The following is a 17,424-nucleotide window of genomic DNA, read 5'->3' as shown; positions in this document are numbered from 1 at the left end:
ACGTACCTGGCAAAGGTTGGCCCCCGCCATGGGCTCAGGCCCAAAGGGGCATGAATATCATGCTAGTTCCCTGCCCCAGAAGGGAGGAAGTGGAGTATTTGTGCCGTGTAATATGGAGGTGCCTCTACCACTATTAAAGTACAGTCAAACCTCTGTTTTCGAACATAATTCATTCCGGAAGCCCGTTCGGCTTCCGAAACATTCGACAACTGAGGCCCAGCTTCTGATTCATTGCAAGAGCTTCCTGCATTCAAGTGGAAGCTGTGTTGGATGTTCGGCTTCCGAAAAACATTCAAAAACCGGAACACTTACTTCTGGATTTTCGGCGTTCAGGAGCCGAAACATTCAAAACCGGAGCCATTCGGGTACCAAGGTTTGACTGCAGCACTGGTGGCAGCAGGGACCAGCATTGCACCAATCTGACTCCAGGGAATTTGTCCTACCAAAGTGAGAGGTCAATGGAGCTGTGAAGGGGAGGGGAGGGGGAAGCCAGGTTGTCCATTGTCCCTAAGGTAAAGGTAAAGGGACCCCTGACCATAAGGTCCAGTCGCAGATGACTCTGAGGTTGCGGCGCTCATCTCGCTTTATTGGCTGAGGGAGCCGGCGTACAGCTTCCGGGTCATGTGGCCAGCATGACTAAGCCACTTCTGGCGAACCAAAGCAGCGCAGGGAAACGCTGTTTACCTTCCTGCCGGAGTGGTACCTATTTATCTACTTGCACTTTGACATGCTTTTGAACTGCTAGGTTGGCAGGAGCAGGGACCGAGCAACGGGAGCTCACCCCGTCGCGGGGGTTCGAACCGCCGACTTTCTGATCGGCAAGTCCTAGGCTCTGTGGTTTAACCCACAGCACCACCCACGTCCCTTTTCATTGTCCCTAGGGGGAGGCATTATTGTTTTGATTGAATTAATTACTTGTGTTTTGTCTTGTACTTTATTCTGTGAACTACCCTGGAATCTCTTGATGAAGGGTGGTATATTGAATGAATGAATGAATGAATGAATGAATGAATGAATGAGGGGATAGACAGGCTGAGGCTCAACTGGGCTCTCTGGCACTGCTTGCAACACCTGGAAAAATTTACCCACCCACGTCTGTGTTTAAAAGTAACATAAAAAATGATGAGAGACTAATTCATCGTTCACCTCATCTGCAGATGCCTCCCTTAAATACTTGAAGAAATACAGTCATACCTTGGTTCTCCAACGCCTTGATCCTTGAACATTTCAGTTCCCAAACACCGCAAATCCAGAAGTGTTCCAGTTTGTGAACGTTTTTCGGAAGCCAAACGTCTGACGTGGCTTCTGCTTGAGTGCAGGAAGCTCCTGCAGCCAATCAGAAGCCGCACCTTGGTTTTCGAACAGTTTTGGGAGTCGAACCGCCTTCCAGAATGGATTAAGTTTGAGAACCAAGGTACCACTGTATAGGGAGCTGCCTTAAAGTGATTTAGGTCAGAAGGAAAATGAATTGATAGTGATTTATATTTATATGTAACTTTGTATTAATGTCACATTTTAATATGTATATTTTTGCAATATTTTGTTTGAGTTGTTCGTTGTTGCTTCTGTTTTGTACACCGCTTAGAGCTATTTTCCATATATTAAGCGGTATACAAATGAAATAATAAAATCAAATAATCAAAAATCAAACCTGCACTGACTGGCAGTCGCTCTCAAGGGGTTTAAGGCAGGTGCAAGGGATGGACGGGGGGGAAGGCAGCAATACGGCTCTTTGCCAAGGTCACAAGGGAGTCTGGGCACATCTCTGGCTAAAACCCTGGTGGCAAAATGATGTACCTCACGAGATCCTGGTGACATGCAGAACTGTTCCGTCGACCTGTGGGAAACCCACATGCGCCAACAGGACTTGACAAGCCACCTAATGCTTGGGTCGGTGATAAATTGACAGATATTCCCTTTGCACAGGGATGTTGCTGGCTATCCTGGAGAAATGCGGAGTGATCCCAGAGGTTCAGATCATCGATGGGAACACGGTGGGAGCCGGGACGGTAGCAGCCGGCTACCAGAACTTCATAATCTGCATCGAAATGCTGTTTGCTGCCATCGCCCTCCGATACGCTTTCACCTGCCAGGTGTACAGGGAGAAGAAGGAAAGTGCGACATGTGAGTGTTCTCAACAAGGTTGTGTTCTTCTGAAGCCAGCCTTCTGCCACCTGGTTCCATACAGATGTTTGGGGCCGCATCTCCCAAATTGGCTGGGGCTAATGCAGCCTTAAAACATCTGGACAGCACCAGGGTGAACGAGGTCGCTTTAAGTCAGGGCTTCCCAAACTTGGGCCTCCAGCTGTTTTGGGACTACAATTCCCATCATCCCTGACCACTGGTCCTGATAGCTAGGGATGATGGGAATTGTAGTCCAAAAACAGCTGGAGGGCCAAGTTTGCAAAGGCCTGTTTTAAGTGTACAGGGAGATGGGAGGAGGAATCAGAGGAGCAGAGAGAAACCAAACCTGGAATTGTTTGTTTCTTTCCTCTTATCATTACACTATACCGTATTTTTCGCTCTATAAGACACACCAGACCACAAGACGCACCTAGTTTTTTGGAGGAGGAAAACAAGAAAAAAAAAATATTCTGAATCCCAGAAGCCAGAAAAGCAAGAGGGATCGCTGCGCAGTGAAAGCAGCAATGCCTCTTGCTGTTCTGGCTTCTGGGATAGCTGCGCAGCCTGCATTCGCTCCATAAGACGCACACACATTTCCCCTTACTTTTTAGGAGGGAAAAAGTGAGTCTTATAGAGCAAAAAATACAGTAATTCATAAGTGCGAAGGATGGATGAATAGTGGTACTCAAGTAGAGGATGCGCTTGTGTGAAATAACCCAGTAACAGGGCTCTGCACCCTGGATTCACCACCAGATATAAATCTTGCATATTAACTGTATTTGCATGCTTTTGTTTCTGATGTATACCGTATTTTTCGCTCTATAGGACGCACTTTTTCCCCTCCAAAAATTGAGGGGAAATGTATGTGCGTCCTATGGAGCGAATGCAGGCTCCTTGGCTTCAGCGATAGCAACGCTAAGCCTCCGAAGGGCAGAGGGAGCGCTCCCTCCGTGCTCCAAAGGCTTCGCGCGGCTATCCCTGAAGCCTGGAGAGCGAGAGGCGTCGGTGCGCACCGACCCCTCTCGCTCTCCAGGCTTCAGGGATAGCCGCGCGCAGCCCCTCCGGCAGGGAGAGGCTGCACGTGGCTATGGCTTTTTTAGCCCCATGCAGCTTCTCCCGGGAGGGAGAGGTTGCGTGGGGCTAAAGAGGAAGCCAAAACAGCCAGCGGGATCCATCCCGCTGGCTGCCTTGGCTTGTGACATAGCCATGCGCAACCCCTCCGGCAGGGAGAGGTTGCGCGCAGCCTGTACGCAGCTCTTAGGGGCTGGGGGGGGGGAATAAGATTTTTTTCTTGATTCCCCCCCCCCTAAAAACTAGGTGTGCCCTATGGTCCGGTGCGCCCTATGGAGCGAAAAATACAGTAAATGCTTCTTGGAAACAGAGTTTTTTTTGGCCGAGGGGAAAGGAGAGAAAAAAGACTAAATTGGTCAGGAAATGGGTTTTAGAGAAGGAATCTGGAGCTGTATTGGCAGACTGGCACCCCCTTCTTTGACTGAGGTTACCTTGGCCTTGTGATGCCATCTCCTCCTTTCCCTTTATTAAGGAGGAAACCAGCTTTTAGGTCAATAAAGAAATTCAAATAAAAGTCATCAATCTGAAGGTGAACAGCACTTGGCTCTTGAGATATTGAAGGAGCTTTTCATCTTTTAAGGAGGTGTTGTCTGGCAGCTGAGGCTTAGCAGGCATTCAGTCTTTTTCGGGGAACAGTGTTTGGAGTGGAGGGAACAATGGTGTCATTTCCCCCCAGCATAGGTGCCAACTCCCTGGGGCCCTGGGTGCCATAGCACCCACAAAATTCCGCATGAATGCGCCAGGCACCCGCAAATTTAGGTGCCAGGGCCATGCACATTGCATGGCACCCACGACACTGGACACCCAGGGTTGTGGCACCAAGCTGGCCCTCCTGCCCCCTAGATTACTATAAAATGGAGAGGGAGGCATGGTTTATAACGTGTGTGGAAGGAAAAGGCTAGAATCGTTCTGCCCGGACACTGAGGTCCAGCTCTGAGGGCCTTCTGGCGGTTCCCTCGCTGCGAGAAGCCAAGTTACAGGGAAACGGGCAAAGGGCCTTCTCAGTAGTGGCACCCGCCCTGTGGAACGCCCTCCCACCAGATGTCAAAGAGAAAAATAACTACCAAACTTTTAGAAGACATCTGAAGGCAGCCCTGTTTAGGGAAGCTTTTAATGTTTAATAGTTATTGTATTTTAGTGTTTTGTTGGAAGCCGCCCAGAGTGGCTGGGGAAACCCAGCCAGATGGGCGGGGTATAAATTATTATTATTATTATTATTATTATTATTATTATTATTATTATTATTATTACAATAGGGCCAAAGTAACCGGAGACTGGGGCAGAATTCTTATTTTAACATGTTTTGGGTCTTTTTGAACAACTGGTGGCCCAAAAATACTAAACGACTGGTCCTACATAGTGCTGCTGTTTATGATCTGAACAGACAACTTTGTTTTCTGGTAGTTTTTCCCAACCTGGTGCCCCCAGATGTCCAACTCCCACCAGCCTCATTGTGGTCCAATGGTAAGGGTTGATGGGGGTTGTAGTCCAACAATGTCTGGAGATCACTAGGATGAGGAAACTTGCTTTTTGAGAAGGCTTTTCTTAGTTGCTTCTTTCTAAATATTATTATTATTATTATTATTATTATTATTATTATTATTATTATTATTATTATTGCCTCACCCATCTGGTTGTGTTTCCCCAGCCCCTCTGGGTGCCTCCCAACAGAATATTAAAAACATGATAAAACATCAAACATTACAAACTTCCCTAAACAGGGCTGCTTTCAGACGTCTTCTAAAAGTCAGATAGTTGTTTGTTTCCTTGACATCTGATGGGAGGGCGTTCCACAGGGCAGGCGCCACCACCGAGAAGGCCCTCTGCCTGGTTCCCTGTAACCTCACTTCTCGCAGGGAGGAAACCGCCAGAAGGCCCTCGGTGCTGGACCTCAGTGTCCGGGCTGAATGATAGGGGTGGAGACGCTCCTTCAGGTATACTGGACCGAGGCCGTTTAGGGCTTTCAAGGTCAGCACTAACACAATGAATTGTTCTCGGAAACATCCTGGGAGCCAATGCAGGTCTTTCAGGACCGGTGTTATGTGATCTTGGTGGCCACTCCCAGTCCCCAGTCTAGCTGCTACATTCTGGATTAGTTGTAGGCATGTTTACATGATTACGCTTCTCTCGTGTCCTCCTCTTGCTCCCAGCAAACCTTGCCCCAATGCAGAGCATCTCCAGTGGTCTGAAGGAGACCATGAGCCCCCAGGACATTGTCCAGGATGCCATCCACAACTTCTCCCCAGCGTACCAGCAGTACACACAGCAGTCCATGCAAGAGGCTGGGGAGCCGGGGCAGAACGGGCACGTGGAGCCCAAAGCCAATGGCCAACACATCAAGAAGAGCAAGAACATCGAGAAGAGGGTGCTGATAATCTCTGACGACGAGCTATAGGGCACGTCTCGCAGGTGGGAACCATGGTGGGCTTTGTAGGAAAGACCTCCTTGCCACCTTCCAGCTCAGTTGCTGCGGACAGAACCGGATGTCAGATGGGCTGGCCGACGTGAGAGAAAATGGAGGTGTCGCCACCAATCCCGTCAATTGGCTATTGCCTCGAGAAGGCTCAAATACTTGGAAAGTTGGTTTCTCAAGCCCTCCCACTTCTTCGCGTTTCCTCGGCCTTTGCGCTCAACCCATTGCGTGAGCCTTTTCCTCCTGCTTTTGGGGATGCGCCATGAGGGCACAAAATGGCGGCATTTTCCGGAAAGTTCCAAGAGGTTCTGGAAGATGGCTTAGAATGCCTCCAGCCTCTCTCCTATTGGCTGAAGCAAAGATAGTGTAGTGGGGATGACTTTTCTCAGTTGGACTCTGAGCGACAGCTCTGGTTCCAAGATGGGAGTGGGCTGGGGACTGGCTTGGAAGAACGGGGAAAGGCCAGGATTGCGGTCAAGAAGTAATGGTTTTGAATGAAAACTGTGCCCCAACAGCAATATAGTCTGGGTTTGGTCCCATGGGAAGGAATGAAACAAACTGAAGTTTTGAGTGGGGAGCTGCAATGGCTACAGCTGAAAGCAGAGGCAAGTGGGAAGTGAGGAACTCCTTATGGAGCAAATGAAGACTTCAAGGAAGCTTAAAAATTGCTATTCCTAGTCCGTTCTTGGTGCTAAAGGAAAAACCTTTTTTTAAAAAAAAAAACGAAATTTTTTTGGGGTGTGTTGGTTGAACCCAGAACTATCTCAGTAAAGCCATTTTAGCGAGACTGATCTGCTATGGATCAGGAATTTTGGCCCTGTATCGGATTGGTGGTGGTGGAATTGAAACTGTTTCCTGGAGAGGAAAGCTGAGGACAATTTGACCACATAGTAGAAAGAATGTAGGCAGAAATCTTTGCTGGGTTTAACACAGACACACACTGTGTGGGCTCAGTTCTGGCTCCCACCATTGTGGAAATTCCACACATATAGGGGGCAGCATAAGAACTGCCTATGGCTCTCCCCTTGGAATGTAGAACATGTAGAAAGGAAGCCTAGCCTAAGGACCTCTAATCTTGTGCGACTCCCAGCTCTCCATCAGCTCCAGAGAGCATGGCCAATAACTGTAGTTTCTGAGTCACCTTCAAAGGCAGCCCCATGTAGAGAACGTTGCAGTAGCCCAAGCAGGAGATGACCAGAGCATGTACCACTCTGGTGAGACAGTGCGTGGGCAGGTAGGGACTCAGCTAGCATACCAGATGGAGCTGGTAGACCTTGGATGAGGAACTGGCCATCTTCATGGACAGTTGAGTGTCCAAAATGACCCCCAGGCTGCCCACCTGGTCCTTCAGGGACACAGTTACCCCATTCAGGAGCAGGGAGTCCTCCACACCTGCCCACCCCCCTTCCCCCAGAAACAGTTCTTCCATTTTGTCGGGATTCAACCTCAATCTGAAGACCGCCATCCATACTCCAGACACTTGCACAGGGCGTTCACTGCCTTCAATGGTTCCGATTTAGAGAGGTAGAGCTGGTTATCATCCACATATTGGTGAATACTCAGCCCCAACTCCCTGATGATCTCTCCAAGTGGCTTCATAGAGATGTTAAAAAGCATGGGAAGGGGGACAGAGCCCCGAGGCACCCCACAAGTGAGAGCCCAGGGATCCGAACACTCATCCCCCCAACATCACTTTCTGGACACGGCCCAGGAGAAAGGAGCAGAACCACTGTATAACAGTGCACCCAAAAGCCAACTCCTCTAGATGGTCCAGGAGGCTACCAGGGTCAATGGTACTAAAAGCCGCTGAGAGATCCAGCAGAACCAGGAAACAGCTTTCACCTCTGTCCCTAGCCTGCAGGAGATCATTCAAGATTCTGCTTGAACAGCACAACTTCTCTATGCAGTGATAAAATGTATGTAATGCTTTCTTCTCTGGATGTTGCATCTTTTACAGAGAGGTGGCAACTGCTGGGAGTGTAAACTTGTACATTTTAAATTATTTATATAAAAAGGCTTCTAATAAAATGAAGAGGGGGGGAAACATTTCTGTGTGCATTGTCAAATCACTGTTAAGTATTTCCCTAGCAGGCAAACCCGTTCTCTGAATAGGAGTCCTCTGTAACCCAGGAAGGCACAACCTGGGACTGCGAGGGATCAGCAAGCTGCCGGGAAGCCCCAAGGTTTGCAGAAGTACAAAGAAATCTTTGCAGAGAAAAGCTCAAAATGTTCCAACCGAGTCAGAACTTCTGAGCTCAGGCAAGCAAGACGCTTTAGTACAGTCATACCTCGGCTCCCGAATGCCTTGTTCCGGTTCCTGATCTAAACGCGGAAGTGAGTGTTCCAGTTTTTGAACGTTCTTTTGTAAGCCAGATATTAAATACAATAATTCATTAAATACTAAAATATTAATATCGCTCCTCACTCACCCTAGTCAGCAAGCAGCAGAGCACATTCCCATGCAGATTGTTGGGGAAAAGCTGATGATTAGACTCCTTTAAATTAAGCAATCCAGTCTGGCTTGTTCCTGGTAAGTTTCCCCTTTATTTCCCACTAATAATAATAATAATAATAATAATAATAATCATTTATCATTTATCATTTATAGCCCGCCCATCTGGCTCGGTTCCCCCAGCCACTCTGGGCGGCTCCCAACAGAATATTAAAAACACGATAAAACATCAAACATTACAAACTTCCCTAAACAGGGCTGCCTTCAGAGGTCTTCTGAAAGTCAGATAGTTGTTTATTTCCTTGACATCTGACAGGAGGACGTTCCACAGGGCGGGCGCCACCACTGAGAAGGCCCTCTGCCTGGTTCCCTGTAACTTCCTGCACCAATGAGAAGCTGTGTTTGGGAAGTCAAATGGACTTCTGGAACAGATTCTGTTCGACCTCCGAAGTATGACAGTATATGGTTCAGGGATATTCTGGCCAGGCCAAAGAACCAAAGGGGAGTGTAGAGCAGGACTCCTAAAGGGTGTTGCCTGGGCAGAGTTCTGAGGGCTGGAAACAGAAGCTTGGAGGGTTGCATGTGCCCCTCAACTCCTGTTTGAGCCTGATACAAACGCTACTGCATTTCAACTTTCACTTAATGCTGGACACAGAGCAGAGTAACTGATGGATTTTGTTGTCAGGGTTTTAAGCGAGTTGTCACTGTGGCATCTTTTCCTAGATGCCCTTGACACAACTAGGTAAAGGGACCCCTGACCACTAGGTCCAGTTGTGGCTGACTCTGGGGTTGCGGCACTCATCTTGGTTTATTGGCCGAGGGAGCCGGTGTACAGCTTCCGGGTCATGTGGCCAGCATGACAAAGCCGCTTCTGGCGAACCAGAGCAGCGCACGGAAATGCCGTTTATCTTCCCGCCGGAGTGGTACCTATTTATCTACTTGCACTTTGACGTGCTTTTGAACTGCTAGGTGGGCAGGAGCAGGGACTAAGCAACAGGAGCTCACCCCGTCGCGGGGATTTGAACCGGCGACCTTCTGATTGGCAAGTCCTAGGCTCTGTGGTTTAACCCACAGCGCCACCAGCGTCCCTCGACACAGCTACTAGTGCTCTAATTAAGTGTGCATGACATCTCCTGCCTGGAAGCCTAAGGCTGCTAACAAATTAAAGCCCTTCAGGCTTTTCCCATTAGCTTTCTCCAGCCCTTCTCGTCTCCCCTAGGAAGAGCCCTGTTCCATCAGGCCACAGGCCCATCATCATCTCCAACAGCTTGTTCCCCACAGTTGCCAAGAGGAAGCTCACAGGCAGGGCTTGTGCTCTCCAGCAGCTGTTGCTCTGAGGCACACCGTGGAGATGATTGCTGGAGAACTTGAAAGCTTGTTAAGGAGGGGTAGCGTTTTAATTAGTCCTATGAAAGGCAGTATCGCTGCGGTTTTTGGAGTCCCCCAACAGACTCTGCTACCTGCCAGCTTTTGTTCATTTTGGTTAGACTATGCAAATGCAGAGTGGCGGCTGGATGCCCTCCTTCCATCAACTGCTGCTGCCAAACATTTTGCTCTGCTTTCTTTTGGGGCAACCCAAGACCTCCATACACACAGCCCAGGCTTGTGCCCTGGGGAGGTCACTTTGGTGCTGCTAACACAGCAGTTTGACTTCATCCCTGGAGACACACTCCATAATCTTCCCGAGGCAGACTGATGTCAACCATCTAGGTCATGGGTAGGCAAACTAAGGCCCGGGGGCCGGATCTGGCCCAATCGCCTTCTCAATCCGGCCCTCGGATGGTCTGGGAATCAGCGTGTTTTTACATGAGTAGAATGTGTCCTTTTATTTAAAATGCATCTCTGGGTTATTTGGGGGGCATAGGAATTTGTTCCCTTTTTCCCCCTTTTCAAAACATAGTCCGGCCCCCACAAGTTCTGAGGTACAGTAGACTGGCCCCCTGCTGAAAACGTTTGCTGACCCCTGATCTAGGTCTTTCATGTAGCCCTTCTGGGCTCTGTGTAAGCTGTAGGAAGGGTGGCTGTCTGAGGTCCCAAAGCTTTGAACATACTGATCACAGACCAGGTCAAATCTGAAACCAGAAAATGCTTTATTGGAAAGGTACAAAAAAACAAAAACAAACCAAAAACCAGTCATTGCAGCTTAAAATTTACAGCAATAAATTAACATTGTGTTGTAATTTTTTTTTTGTCAAGAGAAAAGTAGATTGGACACGCGCACACAAACAGTGAATATGCCTTACGAAACAGGCACCCACATTACTTGATATATCAATAATTTATTTCATAATAAAAAAGCAGCGCACGAAAAATAAATATCGAAATGAAAATAATCAAGTAAAACCACAGAAGATAGAATGAACGGGTGACCCCCCCCCAAAAAAGACTTTCCTACAATTTTTCAAGGATGAGTGAAAATGGGGGAAGAAAAGCATTATGGTCGGCTATCACTGGGAAAACACTCCTGTCTTTATGGAGGTAGGGACACAAAACCTTAAACATTGAAACCAAATAGTGGTAAAGCTTAAAAAGACTTGAAAAGGGAAGGGGAAGGGAAGGGCTTCACTTCTTGGCTTTAGGCCACTGGAGTAACCTGAATTCCCTTCTGATTTCTCACAATAAGAAGCCTCACTGTTGACTGCTCCAGGTACCCATTTCTCAAAAAGTTGCACATCCTTCACTGCAGGATTAAACAATCCAGCTTGTTAGCTTTCAAATACTGAAGCGTCATGCATTATGGCAGCCTTCCCTGACCTGCTGTCCTCCAGATGTTGTTAAGAGGACAACGCTGAGCATCCCTGGCCATAAAGGGCTGGGGCTAATGGGATCTGGGAATACATGATGCAGATTGAGATGGCAGGCTCCACCTGTGGGGAGGTCAATTTCTTTGATACTCCCCCATTTGTTTGTTTTTTTAAACTCCCCTGTGTGTAGTAAGCCAACATGGAAGGGAGAAAGGTTTAGCATGGTTTTCTCCCTCATGCGCAAGGTTACTGCTAGTGAGGAGTGTTCAGTGCATTCAAAATCATGATCCACCCCCCCCTCCCATGGGACCTGGTACAGTCCAGAATGCTACCATCATGGTAGCCTACACCAGTGTTTCCCAACCTTGTGCCTCCAGCTGTTTTTGGACTACAATTCCCATCATCCCTTGCCACTGGTCTCGCTAGTCAGGGATGATGGGAGTTGTAGTTCAAAAACAGCTGGAGGTACAAGGTTGGGAAACACTGGCCTACACAACAGCTCCAATACTGAGCAAGCCTTCCAAGAAAGGCAGCTGGCCTGGCCAAACAGCAGCAGGGATCGGAACAGCGCAACTGGCTGTTAGTGGACCAAAATTAGTCCATGGGATGTTTCATTCGGCCCAATCAACTGCCTCTCTTGGACATGCTAGCACTGGGGAAGAGAGTTCAGCCCCAGTAGAAAACAAGGCAGACCCCAGAACCCCCAATGGCAAGTCATGACCAATGTGGACATCATGCACAGCAACGGTGTTGTGCATGTTTCCAAGGCTCCTCTAACAGGTCCTGGAGGCTGTGTGGGCAAAGATGTGCCAGACCTAGCAGAGAACAGCTGGACTGTTAACCTCGCATGAAGGTGAGCTGACACCGAGGCGGAAAGATACCCCAGGAGCCAAATTTGGGGCACCATTAAAGGCAGAACAGACAAATCTGACCGCAAACCACTTGGCAGTTCCTTTGGAGGGGACACTGAGCTGGGCATGAGTCGCACCAACACTCAGAAAAGCCAAAGCATACACTGAACATCTTTTCATGTATGGAGAAACCAAGCTCAGGATGGTGGAAGATGATGCAGAAAACATGAAGGGATGTTTCGTGATTTATAAAAAGTTGGCCTGCAATCCCTTGCTGCATGAATAACACACTTGAAAACACACAAACATCACAGGTGGTGGTTTGCGCACTTGGGTTGCATATTAACTCCCATGTTCAAGTGCCTTCCATGTAGGAATTGTCTAAGTAGGCATATGCATGTAGGACAGGCTAAGGATACACATTCCTGCAGCGACTGATGGCACAATTTGCTCAGGTCTCCTCTCCTGAACTTCTCATCCTTTTGGTGCACAGACTTTTGAGAGGAAAGTGTTTCCAATGGATATCTCTGGCTGCAGCCACAGGTGTCAAAAAAGGAGGTGAGAAATAAAACTAAACAAAGCTTTCAGATTCCTTCTGTCATATTCCTGACTCGTCAGAGAAAACTATCGGCTCTTTTCTCCTCCCCACTTTCTCTTGGAAGCAGACTTTTTTTTTTAAATAAGAAAAAGACAATATACCACACTAAAAAAGACAACAACCCAGACAATATCTTTTACAAAAAAATCTGTACGATAAAATGTATATAATTATGCATTTATTATATATATATATCTATATATATTTATATATGTTTCTATAAGTGTGTCTCTCAAATATTTCCACATGGTCCTTAAATGATATCCAATATGGATTACCTACCATGGCTATGGTAACGACAGCTTTAATAATGCCTTCAGCCTCTTGCGCCTGATCAAATTACAAAGGTACATAGTCCTGGTGTTGGTTGGGTTGTTTGCCCCACAGAAGCTGCTCTTAGTTCTCAAATTAACGGCAGAGATCAGGCTGAGGTCACTCCCTCAGAGATTATCATATTATCCATGGAAATTCTAGATGCTTCATGTGCCTGCAGACCACCTATGGAGGAGGTTTTCCAGCAACTACCCCAAGGGGAGAGTAAGCAGCAACTAGCTGGCGGTAAACACACAGCTGCTAAGGGCTAAACCCTAAGGCTGAAGCCTTAATTCCGCCGGCTGCAAACACAATTTCAGTTTGATTGTTGTTGGAGCGTCTCCTACCAGTTTCTTTTTTTCAATCAGCAATTGCTTGCCTGCACCTCTGGCCAACTTTCCTAGAACTGAGGGAGGCAGGTGATTACTCAGTTGCAAAGAAACGCTACTCAAGAAAATGTCTGTGTCTCTGTTTTTATTCTGAAAGGAAACCCCATGAAACACATTCAAGGAAACCCAAGAGCTGTACATCTATGGGACTCTAGCACTGTACGGTGGTCATTAACTGGGCTCAGCCTGTACAGAACAATTTGTGGAGTCAACGTAGGAGCTGCTATTGGTGATGCCCTTCGTATGGCAGCTTTTGAGCAAGTCTAGACTTTTGTTATCTCTAGGATGAAACAGAGGTTAACACTATCCTCTCGTTTTCAGGGTCCTGGCTATGACAGTGAGCCTGTGGCCATACATATGTGGTTGAGCACCATTTCCCATCTGCCCCAGCCAACAAGGCTATGAGTGAGGGATTGTGAGAGCTGTAGTCCTGCAACACATCTGGAGGGCCACAAATTCCGCATTGCTCAGTTATGAGATGGTCCTGGGCTGTGGACAGCGGTTTCTTTCTCGAGAATAAATTCTGGGGTGTGGCAGGGGGAGGTTATGAAGTATCAAGGCATCCTTAAGCCCATAATGGCCAGCCCTATTTGTTTTCCAAAGTTCCAACAGTGCAAATTATCTAAAACCTTTCTCCGCTTTAAGAACTCGAGAAGCTTACAGAGATCCAGGGCATTTTCCAAAATAATGTTTTACAGGAAATAAGAGCAATATTGTGTGATTTTTTTTTTCTTTCTCAACCTTTGCTGAGGGGGTCAAAAAAGGCATGGGTTAAAACACAGGACATCAGCTTGCCTTCTAGAGGGTAATGTGAGGCCTGGAAAGAAATGAGGTAATCCTAAAAAAAAGTCACACCTCAAGACTCAGAAAATAAGCCACCGGAACAGTGGGCTGGTAGGAATTTAAGTCTTGAATAGATGACTTGGTTTTTATTTTATTTTCCTTACGGTTGTTGCAAGTGTGCAACCCTGCTAACTCTTATTGAGTGTAGACACAGTAGGTGTTAGCGGCAGCGTTGGTAAAGGATCTGCCCTGTGCATGCACCCAACTGCCATGGGCGATATACCATCCATATTCCTAACTCCATTAAGGGGAGTGTGGTCTGTGCTTGCCACCATCAATGATAATGTCAAGCAGTGGTGTGTCAGGTAGAGTATCACTCCTGCAGCAGCAAACGCACACACAGAGTAAGAGTAAAGTTGGCATTGGCCATTTGGGAACACACACAAGGTTTTAAATTGCCACCAGCATCTTCACCGGCCCACCCTGGTTCAAATCCACGTCACAGATTCCCCCACCGGCAATATGCAATGGTTCAGCTCTGTTTTGGAAGTTCTCCAGCCCTGTTATCAATATACAGAGTGGCGCATAAGGTGCAAAACAGAGCTTCTTCCCTGTAAAAGGATGCCAAAAGGAGCAAGTCAGGGAGAAATTCCAGGGTAGCTTTTTTATTCTGGTATGCTTACTTGGGGCTTATGTGTTGAGTATCTGGTGGGGAGGCAGCATTCAAAAGGTCCTATCTTATACCAGCAGTCTAAAATGGTGCAGGCCATCTAAAGTGTTGCCACATGGGGCATTTTGGCTCCAAGCCTCAGGGTCCTCCCTCTTTTTATCTGGGAACCTTAAAGGAGTACCTTTTGCTAAGGAAGAGGAAGATTACTTGTCTTGCAGGCACAGCTTATGTCAACTTGTACGAGGTCCTTCCTTTTCATTTAATCTGAAAACCTGTTGCTTTTCCTTCCTTGGATTTTACAAACTCATTTACAAACTTTAACTCCTCTCTTTCCCCACTAAATTCAAAAATCTCTGCTTTCCTCTCGCTCCACTCTTCCACCCCACCTCCCAAGTCCTCTTCTGCCCTCCTCACCACGAACCAATCAGCTCCAATCCTTCCTGTCTCAGATCCACGAAACACATTTCTTCACCCATCCCACGTCCCAACTTTGCAATTACTTGAGAAAGAAACCTTCCTGCATTTTCAAACCTTCTTGCATTCCTTGGCAGCATTTCATCTATGCCCTGGTCTTGAGATTATCTCCAAGGATCTATTCCCTTGTAGATATTTACATCTACTAGGCAGCTCGTCCAAGAACACTGCTCTTTGTTTTCATCACTCATCTTTGCCATATGTTGTCTTTTGGCATTAAAGAGCACCAAAAAGAGCTCTCGTGAAGTCAGAGAGAGGATATGTTAAGGCTTTGTGTTGATGTCACACTTGTTTGTCTCTTACGTGAAACTTTCTTGTCTTCTCCTGCATGCTTCTGCTTTACAGGCCTTTTAGCAGACCCTGTAAGAGAACACCTTGTCAGAGTACGGGCTTCCTGCCGTTAACAGTATCTCTTTTTTACAGCCCACCCACATCCCCACACTCTTAACACTTTCCTATTTCCTTTTCTCTGCAGCGTTGTTCAGTCTAGATCTAATAGTTATTGTTATGAGAAAGAGAGAGAAAGCAAGAGAGATAGAATATTGATTTAGAAGTAACAAGACTACATTTTTAAAAAGACACCTGACTCACAGGCACATTGTGGGGAAGTAGCTAGAGAGACATTTTTGCATTGTAGATACTGCTCTGTTTGCTAAGCCACATGGCAAAGGGTAGGGGAGATAACCACACCAAAAGTGGAAATTCACCTGTGAAGATGTTTCTATAACTGGAGAGATAAGACATTGTTCTATGACATTCTGATGAACTCTCAGCAAAAGCTGCTCCAGAGCCAAATGCCCATTCTGTGACTGACATAAAGCTGACTACGATCGGACATTTTTTTTTTTCTGAAAGAAGGAAGAGGCTGTTCTTCATTTATTCAACTTGCCTGTCAATTCTGCCAGGCCATCCGTTTCTGAGTGGTTCAGTTTCACTCCAAAATGTTCTGGAGAATACCCTGATGTCTTCTCTCGACTGGGGAGCTGCCTGGGACTTACAGAGGCTGTGAGGAGGAGTTGTGCAAGACTCCTCGTGCAATATCTACTTCTCGATATGGCATTCCCATTTCAGCCAGAAGCGGCTTGACAGAACCTGAAGTGCCCAGCAAGAACAGCCCATTAGTTTCCCCCTTTGCAGAGTCCACTTGCTAGCTGTGGGGGATAAAATGGATCGCTGATCTTTCAGGAAGGCAGGCTCCTAAACCCATCAACGAGATCCTACTCTCCCTTCCCAAAGGGCTGCTAGTTCTGCCACTTTGGACACTAGGAGGCCGCTGAAAACGGCACAGAAACGGACGAGATTTCTGCCGACTTCACGATGGTGATGACACTGGTGGCAGCCACTTTGGTCGGAGTGATGGGCCCCCGGGCGACGGTGCGGGCAAAGGTCTGGAGCGCCTCGTACTTGGAGCGCAGGGCATCCAGCTCTAGCTTCATGCTGCTGTTTTCCCGGGCGAGCTTCTCCACCTCCTGCTGCAGCTCCACCCGCTGCCTCTCCAGCTCCTCCTTCTGCGTCACACGCTTGATGCGGCAGCTGGCGGCGTAGCCCCGGTTCTTAAGCGTGCGCCGCCGCTGCTTCAGGCGGATGACCTCCTCTTTTGTGAGACCTCTCAAGTGCTGGTTCAGCTCCCGCACAGACATTGACACGAGTTCATCGTCACTGAGCACCGGGGCGTTCTCTCCCGACTCCTCCTTGACCTGCAGACACCAATGTCACAAAGGCAACTTATGGATCACAGAATCATGGAACAGGAAGGGATCACAAGGGCCATCTAGCTCAACCCCCTGCAGTGGAGGAATCTGTTGCCCAACATAGGACTCAAACCCACGACCCTGAGGTTAAGAGTCTTGTGCTCTACTGACTGAGCTATCCCAGGTCTAACCATCGCTCAGCCTTGCTATCCTGTACGCCTCGGTAACTTCCTGATTATTTGCTATCATATCTGGAACTGCCCTTGAAGGCTGTCCAATTAGTTCCAAATACTGCTGCCCCTCTTTTGACCAAGATGAGCTGACAAAACCGTATTATACTTGTTCAGCAACTGCACTGGCTTCCAGTAGGTCTCTGGGCTCAAGTCAAGGTGCGGGCTTTGACTTCTATAAGTCTAAACTGTTTGGGTCCAAAGTATCTCAGGGAATGCCTTCTCCCGTGTAAAGATATACTAGAGCAGGAAGGAGGCATGTTGGGTTTTAGTGGTCAATCTCTGGGTTATTTGCAGCAGATCAACAAAGGTTCCTGGCCCCAAACAGCGAGTAAAATGGCAAGAAAAGCAACATTCTCTGTCATTGCTTTCCTTATGCTAATCACTTAATCTCTTGGCCTCAGTTTTCCTCATGTGTAATGATTGGAATAGTAATTGGCTACCTCTGACCACTTCTTTGTGAATCTCTACTACCCAGTTTCAGAGTTCTGTGTCAGAATTCCTCATCTGCAGGAACTCAGATGGAGAATTCTACTTGAAATCTGCAGATGATCCAGTGAGTGGCACTTGGTGCAGAGTAGTTTCTACCCAAGTCAACATTTACACCTGACTCTTCCCTCTG

At 47.5% G+C, this 17,424-nt stretch overlaps 2 protein-coding genes across 8 annotated transcripts in view; one reads left to right on the top strand and one right to left on the bottom strand.

The window, feature by feature from the left end:
- TMEM184A (transmembrane protein 184A) overlaps nucleotides 1-7,654 on the top strand; it is a 43,055-nt gene extending 35,401 nt beyond the window's left edge. Inside the window, exons 9-10 of the mRNA XM_081839928.1 lie at nucleotides 1,927-2,124; nucleotides 5,346-7,654. Of these exons, the coding sequence (XP_081696054.1) occupies nucleotides 1,927-2,124; nucleotides 5,346-5,590 (443 nt within the window). The 3' untranslated portion in view covers nucleotides 5,591-7,654. The remainder of the gene's footprint in view (nucleotides 1-1,926; nucleotides 2,125-5,345) is intronic.
- A 2,477-nt stretch (nucleotides 7,655-10,131) lies between these two features.
- MAFK (MAF bZIP transcription factor K) overlaps nucleotides 10,132-17,424 on the bottom strand; it is a 31,733-nt gene continuing 24,440 nt past the window's right edge. For 6 of the 7 annotated variants that reach the window (XM_081840047.1, XM_081840048.1, XM_081840051.1 and 3 more), the window contains exons 3-4: nucleotides 11,293-16,578; nucleotides 10,132-11,148 (exon numbers count right to left, since the gene is read on the bottom strand). In XM_081840047.1, the coding sequence (XP_081696173.1) occupies nucleotides 16,144-16,578 (435 nt within the window). In that variant the 3' untranslated portion in view covers nucleotides 10,132-11,148; nucleotides 11,293-16,143. The remainder of the gene's footprint in view (nucleotides 11,149-11,292; nucleotides 16,579-17,424) is intronic. The other variant, XM_081840046.1, reaches the window with a different exon arrangement.

Source organism: Podarcis erhardii (genome assembly GCF_964252035.2).
Source record: "Podarcis erhardii genome assembly, chromosome: 14".
Lineage (NCBI taxonomy): Eukaryota > Metazoa > Chordata > Lepidosauria > Squamata > Lacertidae > Podarcis > Podarcis erhardii.
Note: the sequence above shows the minus strand (reverse complement) of the source record. Positions and strands in the feature narration are given on the sequence as shown.